At 45.2% G+C, this 9,097-nt stretch overlaps 1 protein-coding gene across 1 annotated transcript in view; it reads left to right on the forward strand.

Annotated features, from left to right (window-relative positions):
- The window catches only part of ARHGAP25 (Rho GTPase activating protein 25), a gene marked incomplete at its 5' end in the record, with an annotated part of 44,126 nt that extends 39,202 nt beyond the window's left edge, over positions 1-4,924 (forward strand). The window contains 2 exons of the mRNA XM_084614987.1: positions 718-1,298; positions 3,886-4,924. Of these exons, the coding sequence (XP_084471113.1) occupies positions 718-1,298; positions 3,886-4,096 (792 nt within the window). The 3' untranslated portion in view covers positions 4,097-4,924. The remainder of the gene's footprint in view (positions 1-717; positions 1,299-3,885) is intronic.
- Positions 4,925-9,097: the final 4,173 nt, after the last annotated feature.

Genomic DNA, 9,097 nt, shown 5'->3' on the forward strand with positions numbered 1-9,097 from the left:
GTAGGCCAGTAGCAGAGTCATAGAATCATAGAATATCAGGATTGGAAGGGACCTCAGTCCAACCCCCTGCTTAAAGCAGGACCAATCCCAAATTTTTGTCCTAGATCCCTAAATGGCCCCCTCAAGGATTGAACTGACAACCCTGGGTTTAGCAGGCCAATGCTCAAACCACTGAGCTATCCCTCCCCTGTAAAATTCAGCGCTTCCCCATTGGGGAATCGAACCCCGGTCTCCCGCGTGACAGTCTCCCTGTAATATGATTATAACTACATTTGGTTGGAAAATGGGTTTCTTTTAGATGAAAAATTTATACTTTTCATTGAAAAACTACAAACCAAAAAGTTTCCAGCAAAAAATAAAAAGTTAAATTTTCAGACGAAAATTTTTTGGTTTTTGGCTAGAAAACTAAAAAAAATTAGTTTTCATTTTTTGACAAAAAGTCAAAATTGTCCCTTGAAAGCAGATACTTTCCACAGAAATTTTAATTCAGTGGAAAACCCACTTTTCCAGAGAAAATCCTTTGACGGAAATTCTTTTTACGAGCCCTACTTCCAATGTCCACTCATCATTTCTTAACGAGTTATAAATGAACTTGAATATAAAGCATGGCTTTACTTTTGTCACCACAAAGTCATTTGAACTGTCATCAGTACAGTCATCTTACTGTGTGTGAATGAAAATGGAATTACTCTCTCATATTCTTGGCTCTATTTTCAGAGAGATGACCTAGATACCAGCAGTCCCACTTCTTCCAGAGCAGCAGTCAGACTGGGCGCATCTCTCGAAGATGATGTAAACCAACCCAAAGATTTGTTGGAAATGTGGAAAATACAGTCCAGGAAAAGAACTCAGACCCTTCCTAACAGGAAATCCTTCCTAACTGCTTCCTCTCAGGGGGAGAAAGCCAGCAGCGATAAAAATGACATATTCAACAATGACTTTTGGACATCTTCAGGAAGTCAGTTGTCTCCTACTTCCCCGACAGATGGACACAAAAGAACATTGTCTCAGGATCTTTTTAAGCTGCTCGACCTTCACCGGACTTCGACCTACGACAATGTCCCTACCTGCCAGGCAGAGCGTGGGGAGAGTGCTTGCACAGTAAGCAGCACCTCCAAGAAAGATTTGTTAGCAAACCAAAGCCCCAGCCTTGTGCCAAAGGAACTATCGGGTCCAAACATCGGTGCTGAGGACTGTGGCTCTGGTCAGGAGAACCTGGAGGCCCTTCGAAAGGTGACCCTGGGGCTGAAAAAAGAAATGGAAACGCAGAAAAAGGACTATGAAGAGCAAATTAAAAGGTAACTGATGGTTTGCAGTGTTCTGGTAGACGTGTTGGTCCCAGGATAGTAGAAAGACAAGTTGGGTGGGGTAATAGATTTTATAACGATTTTTAGAAGTTGGTCCAATAAAAAATATGACCCACCTCACCTCGCAAAGGTAAATAATTCTCAGTGCTGCATTCAGGAGAGTGTGAAAACCTCAACTCGCACTGTTATAGTATTATATCATAAAGGGTTAATTACTAGTGTTACTATAGCATCATATAATACTAATGACTGATTTTATTGTAATGTATGATAGTATTAATACTATATAAGATTAATTTCTGGTATTACTGTAGTATTCTGTAATTTCTAATGTTACTATCATATACTATTGTAGCAGGGGTCTCAAAGTCTGGGCCCGTGGGCCATCTGCGGCCTGAGAACCTCCCCAGCAATTTTGGGGCTGGGTCTCTCCCTTGGCCCTGCCTGCCACCCCTGGGCACTCACCCCCCACGTGCAATTTACAATGGCCCGGGGCCCCGCCCACCACTGGCCGTGCAGCGGAGCTAAGCGGCTTCTGCCTGCTTGCTCCATGTGTCTGCCGGCCCGTCCCTGTGGCCCCGGGGCGGGGCGGGGCAGGGCGGGGCTGTCCCTCCGCACGCTGCCCCTGCCCCGAGCGCCCCTGTGGCCAATGGGAAGCTGCGGGGGCAGTACCTGGGGGGCGGCAGTGCACGGAGGCCCCCCCGGCCCACCCCGCCTTGGAGCCCCACATAAGCCCCGAGCCCCTCACAGAGCCTGCACCCCCGCCCTGCCCCCTCCCCGTATACCCCCTCCTGCCCCCAAACTCCCTCCCAGAGCCTGCAACCCCACCCCCTCCTCCTGCACCCCCACCCCCTGCCTCAGCCCAGAGCCTGCACCCCAGACCGCCTCCTCCACCCAAACTCCCTCCCAAAGCCCAACCTCTCACCCCTTCTGCACCCAAACTCCCTCCCAGAGCCTGCACCCCAATCCCCTACCACAGACCTCCTCCCCCAACCAAACTCCCTCCCAGAGCCTTAGGCAGGTGGGGGGTGGAGTGTTGGTGGGGGCGGGTTCTGGGCGACATGAGTGACATTATTGGCCCTAAGGGAGGATTTGAGGACTGACGCTGGCCCTAAGGTAAATTGAGTTTGAGACCCCTGTATTATAGTATCATTATTATACGTGAGTTATTACTACAGTATCATGAAGTAGTGATTACTTACATTACTACAGTATCATATCATACACTTAATACTGTTAATTACGAGTGTTACTGCACTATCATATGGCTGTAATTACTAATGTTTCTTTAGTATCATATTATTACCATATTAATATTAGGCAATATTAATTACTATGGACTTGGCCATTATAGAGATCGGGGCCAGCCATGAAACTTGGATTTGGAACCAAACTTCTGCAGTTAAGGGTGGCTCTCATGTGAAATATTGGTTTGGACTCAAGCTGGGAGAGAATCTGTTTTTCCATTTCACCAAAAAATTATGAGATTTTTGGAAATTTTCCTTGTCCCAAATTGAGATCCAAAATTGGGATGAAAAGTCAAAACTGTGAAAATTTTCACAATCCCATACTCTGATTTTTTTTTTTCAGATCAGGCCAATCAACAATGTTTCGTTTTGATAATTTCAAAAGGTTTTGTTTTAATTTTGACCATTTGCGTTTTCTAATTTTGTGTGTGTCCTATAATCAGTTTAAATTTTGAAACAAAGAGTTGTTTTGAACAGGAAAACCAAAAAGTTTCAGTTAGCAAATGTGGAAATGGGACATGTCGACACCTTCTAAACTTTGCTTCAAAAACGTTTGGAGTCAAGAAATTGTCGAAACTCGCCTTTTCCCATGAAAAGTTTCAGTTTTTGCCATTTTCCAGCAAAAAAAGTTTCATTGAAAAATACCCAACCAGCTCTAGATGGGTTCCCATCTATCGGGCCCCAGTGCCGCAGGCCCCTTTGTGAGTTTGCAAGAGCAGAGGAGGGTGCATGCATCTTTGCCCCCCCATCCTTTTTGTCCCCTTTGTAAGGACCAGACATAACTGCATATCTATCTAGCAACCCATAGACGCCCCGAACTCACAGATCCATGCATCCCTGCTGCTGCCAGTGAAGGGACGCAAGTGCTGGGCCAGTGGTTCTCAACCTGTGGTCTGCAGATCCCACTATGTCTAAAGGGTCAGCAAAACTTAGACTGAAAACTGACTGAACAGATTTCAGCTACGTATAGACAACAGATTTCCAAAGGGGTCTGCGCCTCCATTCAAAATTTCCAAAGTGGTCCGCAAATGAAAAAAGGTTGAAAACCACTATGGTAGACCCTTCTATAGTGCTGCAAAGCTCCTTCTAGGTCACTTGAGCTCTGCCCCAGCTCCAGTACAGATCTGTAGCCAAGAGACACAATCTGGCTCATAATTATGCCCAGAGCTTTTTAGTTGCTATGGATTCATTGGGCATGACAAAGTGTTATGGGATTGGGTAACGAGGCTGTTCATCATTCAGGGTAGCACTGCCAAGTATTGTATTGCTGGATGACGTAGAGGTATGAGCTACCAGAAGCCACATGATGTCCCCTGTCCTTCCCATTGCAGCCTCCAGAAGGAGAACTACGAAGTCTGGGCCAAAGTGGTACGACTGAATGAAGAGATCGAGAAAGAGAAGAAGAAGTTTGCGGCGCTGGAACTGAAGCTTCAGAATGTGGAGCGCTCACGGGAAGACATTGAGAAGAGGAACAAGGTGCTGGAGCAGGAGATCCAGGACTTCATGAAATCCATGAGTGATCCCAGGGACAAAAGAAAATAAGAGAACGGACCTGGATTTGCACACACATGGAGAACAGCTGCATGGGGGATTATCCTCCCCCTTCAGATAGGAATTGCCAGACTGGGTTGAACCAGGGATCTCTCTTGTCCAGAATTCTGTTGCTGTGAACGGCCAGCACCAGCTGGTTCAGAGGAGTGTGTAAGGAGCTCTACAGGTTAATCTTCCTCTAGGGAAAGTCCCTTCCTGACCTCTAGTAGTGAGAGGTTGGTTTATGCCCTGAAGTAGGAGGGTTTACAGCCTTTTCAAAACTCTCTCTTTTGTTTTTTTACTCCTACTCTGTTCATGTTATCCGTATACATGGTCAATAATTTTTTGAATTCTGCTAAACACTCAGCATGAATAATACCATGTGGCAGCTGATTGTACATGATGCCCATTCACAGTGGCCCTGAAGGAATCTCTCTGTCACACACCAGTTCCCTGGCCTGAAGGGTGATAACACTTGTCCGGGGAGAAAGGACTGATGGTTTTAAGTTTCTCAGAGGGGAACAAAAATAACACTGAAAAACTGGAACCAGGAACTTGGAAGAGCCTGTGGCCTTATCATTACATAGGCAACTGCTCTGAGTTTGTTTGGACATTATACCACATCCTACAGTTAAATCCTTTTTCTCCATCCTCTGCTCCTAGCCTGAGTGAAATTACAGTTTTCAGAATAAAGTCTAAATTTTAGTATTGCTGTCATAGAGATGGATAAAACCAACTAGATCACCTTATGCACCCCTCCCCCCCGGAAGTTCAGTGCAGGATTGTTCCCCAAAGTATATTGTACCGTCACACTTTATATTAAGGTTCCATTTATAAATAGTCTATAACAGGTTAATAAATCATAACTGTTGTTTTAATAAATGGTTAGTCAATCATTTTAGATTGTTGTGGACTCCAATAGGCCAATAGATTGCTTATAAACATAACATGCTAATTGTGTGCTTTTAATCATCTATAACACATGCGACTGATGTCTGTAACCTGCTTATAACATCATTTATTAACCCTTCATAAACCATTTATAACTCACAGAATCACAGAAATTGAGGACTGGAAGGGATCTTGATATGATCTTAGTCCAGTCCCCTGCACTGAGACAGGACTAAGTATTATCTAGACCTGGAATAGTCAATTATTTTTTGTCAAGGTGCAAATTTCTTGGTCAAGGTATAGTCAGGGTCCAGATTCCAGAGAAAATAATTTTAAAAAATTATAATAATAAGTAAATATGTAGATTTCGGAGTCCGTTCAAAAACGTCTGGTGTTCTGGATTTGGCTTGCAGTATACCTATTGACTACTCCTGATCTAGACCATCGCTGGCAGGTGTTTATCTAACCTGTTCTTAAAAACCTCCAATGATGGAGATTCCACAACGCCCCTAGGTAACGTGTTCCAGTGCTTAACTACCTTCACAGTTAGGAAGTTTTTCCTAATGTCCAACCTAAACTGCCCTTGCTGCAATTTAAATCCATTAATTCTTGTCCTGTCCTCAGTGCATAAGGAGAACAATTTATCACCGTCCTCTCTATAACAATCTTTTATGTACTTGACTGGAACTTTAATACAAAGGGTGACCTCCTAGAACCATGTACAGTATAGTCAATGGTGCTGCATTAATCGGACCTCATAGGCTCAAAAGTTTGGTTCAAGTTCTGCTTGGGAAAGACTATGAACAAAAAAAAAAAAAGCAGAGAAAAAACAATCGAATGCCGAAAGTGTGAAAGGGAGTGAGGAGTGGGGACAATGCTAATGCAAAGTCCAAATGTCTACTTTGTTTATAAAGCACCCGCTTGTGCCATCCTAACTGTAGCAGGGCTCTTTGGTCCCGAACACTCAGCCCAAGCTCTTTAAGCTAGAAATCACACCGGCATTTCTTTAAACTGAAACAACCTCGTGACAAATCTGAGTTTCAAGTACAGGGAACAGAAAGGTTTGGGGAAGTGGAACTATTTTTGGGAACCCTCCCAAAAAAGTCATTCATGGGGTTTCAGAAAACCTCTGCCTTCATCAGGTTCACCCATCGCCAGTGCTCATGGAATCTTCTAAAATCTGCAGCACTCCTTAATGCCGCCCTCCCCAAAACCTACATGACGGAAATAGCATTAGTCTGCCCCCAGTATCATAGAATATCAGGGTTGGAAAAGATCTCAGAAGGTCATCTAGTCCAACCCCCTGCTCAAAGCAGGACCAACACCAACTAAATCATCCCAGCCAAGGCTTTGTCAAGCCGGGCCTTAAAAACCTCTAAGGATGGAGATTCCACCACCTCCCTAGGTAACCCATTCCAGCACTTCATCACCCTCCTAGTGAAATAGTGTTTCCTAATATCCAACCTAGACCTCCCGCACTGCAACTTGAGACTATTGCTCCTTGTTGTGTCATCTGCCACCACTGAGAACAGCCGAGCTCCATCCTCATTGGAACCCCCCTTCAGGTAGTTGAAGGCTGCTATCAAATCCCTCCTCACTCTTCTCTTCTGCGGACTAAATCACCCCAGTTCCCTCAGCCTCTCCTCATAAGTCATGTGCCCCAGCCCCCTAATCATTTTCGTTGCTCTCTGCTGGACTCTCTCCAATTTGTCCACATCCCTTCTGTAGTGGGGGGACCAAAACTGGACGCAGTACTCCAGATGTGACCTCACCAGTGCCGAATAGAGGGAATAATCACTTCCCTCGATCTGCTGGCAATGCTCCTACTAATACAATCATTGCTGGAGAAAGCTTGTTCTGATGATGTAATGATTATACCTTGCGTTTTACTGGCTCGCTGTGTTGTCACTCAGTAGCCTGTGAGTGGGAGCTGTGGATAAGCCAGAATGTTCCTGCCCGTATAGTTTGAATTGAGCATAGTCGAATTAAGCTTTTTAATTAAAAGCAGTTGTTATTTTTTCTAACTGGACCTCTGGAGTCTTTAATGCTGTTACTGCAAATATAACAGTCACCTGCTTTCTGAGGGAGAAGAGTCAGATGCAAGATTAGATCCGAAGGAAACTGGCTGGGATGCTAAAGCCCTGGCTGGGATGATTTAATTGGGGATGGGTCCTGCTTTTGAGCAGGGGGTTGGACTAGATGACCTCCTGAGGTCCCTTCCAACCCTGATAGTCTATGATTCTATGATTCTAAGATAATCCACAGCACAGCCACTCAGCTCATCCAGCAGAGGGGATAATCATGAGTTGTGTCTTGTAAAGCCCTCTACCCCATCAGCCTGGGAATTTAGGATCTTAGCTTGGATCCCGTCACAGTAGCGTTTTGACTTAGATGAACAGGGCCAGATTTTCCAGTGATGTAAGTCAGTGGTTCTCAACCAAGGTCTGGGGCCCACTGGGGAGCCGCGAGCAGCTTTCAGGGGGTTCGCCAAGCATGGCTGGCATTAGACTCGCTAGGGCCCAGGGCAGAAAGCCGAAGCCCTGCTACCTGGGACTGCAGCCTGGAGCCCTGCTGGAGCTGAAGCCTGAATAACTCCGCTTCACGGTTAAAACAGTTCTTGTGGCACAGCTGGGCCATGGAGTTTTTATAGCATGTTGGAAGGGTGGAGGGCTCAGAAAGAGAAAGGTTGAGAACCGCTGGTGTAAATCAGCAGAGGTTCATTGACTTCAGCGGTGCTATCCGGAGGTACATCACTGAGGATCTGGCCAATAGATGACAGGATGGCCTTTCATTGGGATATAGAAGGGGAAGGGACCTCTTGGGTCACTGACTCCAGGCTCCTGCCATTGCAGGCAACCCCTTCCTGTAATCCCCTTCATAAATGTATTGAGCATCTTCATCTTAGAACTATTTAGGTAGTTTGTCCCCACTGCGCAAGGGAAGCTGTTTCAGAACCTTCAGTCACTTTCTTTCTACTCTAAGAAATATGGAGATTAGCACCTACAAATCTGATACTCCATATGAGAAAAAAGAAACAGCAGACAGCCCTGAAAAATAACCTGGTGGTGGTTGTGTTTGTGATTTCCTGTGATTTTCCAGCTCAAGAAAGGTTAGTCAACACTCTCTAGCCAAGGCAGCATGTACATAAAGTCAGCCACACCCAGAATAAGATAGCAAGATTGATACCATTTGAACTGTGGTTTAGTAGCTGGAACACTAACTAACTTAAAAACAGATTGTAAGAACCAGAGCAAGACTGCAAATTTTCAGAGGAAGGAACCTTGTCTTTCTAGGTATTTTTAAAGCACTATTTACACCTTTGGCCTCAAATAATAAAAGTAAAAGCATTGCTAAATGGGGTCCTTTACAAAGAGGTAAATGCCCCCACCTCCCTCCTGCTCCCACAATATAAACTAATCATGGAAAGAGATGTACTAGGTTATTTTCTCTGTTCACGGTGAGGTGGGGTGTGTGTGGAGGATTGTTCCTTACAATGGCATCCTTGTTGCAACCTTAGTTATGAGAAACAATAGTTTTCCCATAATACACAATTACTTGGTCTGAGAGTTACCTCCAGTAGGCCAGAGCCTGAACCAAAAGTAATTAAATGAGGCTCTTGTGGGCTAATTTCAGCAATGACCTTGACAACAGGGGTAAGTTAGACAGCAGGTGCCTAGCAGTCAATAGTAGTATCTTAGCACTTCACAGTCTTTAATGTGTGTATCCTCAGAACACCCCCGTGAGACAGGGCAGTGCTATTATCCCCATTGTACAGATGCGAAACTGAGGCACAGAGGATAAGTGACTTGCCCAAGGTCACCCAAGAAGTCTGTAACAGATTAGGACCTAGATCTAGCTACTACGCTCAGCACTGTAAGTCATAAGCTGTAGACTACATCCACCCGAAGGGCCACTGCACAAAACTCCCAGCCATGGGGCCTGCAGCAGCTCTTAGCAGAACTATGTTTACACTGCAATCAGAGGTGTGGTTGCACCTGTACACATTCCTGAGGTGAGCGAGCTGATTTAGAGCCAGTAATTATAACAATGAAGCCGCGGCAGGACAGGCTGTATGCACGCACCGGGGACCCTGGGTTTGTACCTGCGTGGCTAGCCCATGCA

Source organism: Lepidochelys olivacea, assembly GCF_965140295.1.
Source record: "Lepidochelys olivacea isolate rLepOli2 genome assembly, chromosome: 26".
In the NCBI taxonomy this organism is placed as follows: Eukaryota; Metazoa; Chordata; order Testudines; family Cheloniidae; genus Lepidochelys; species Lepidochelys olivacea.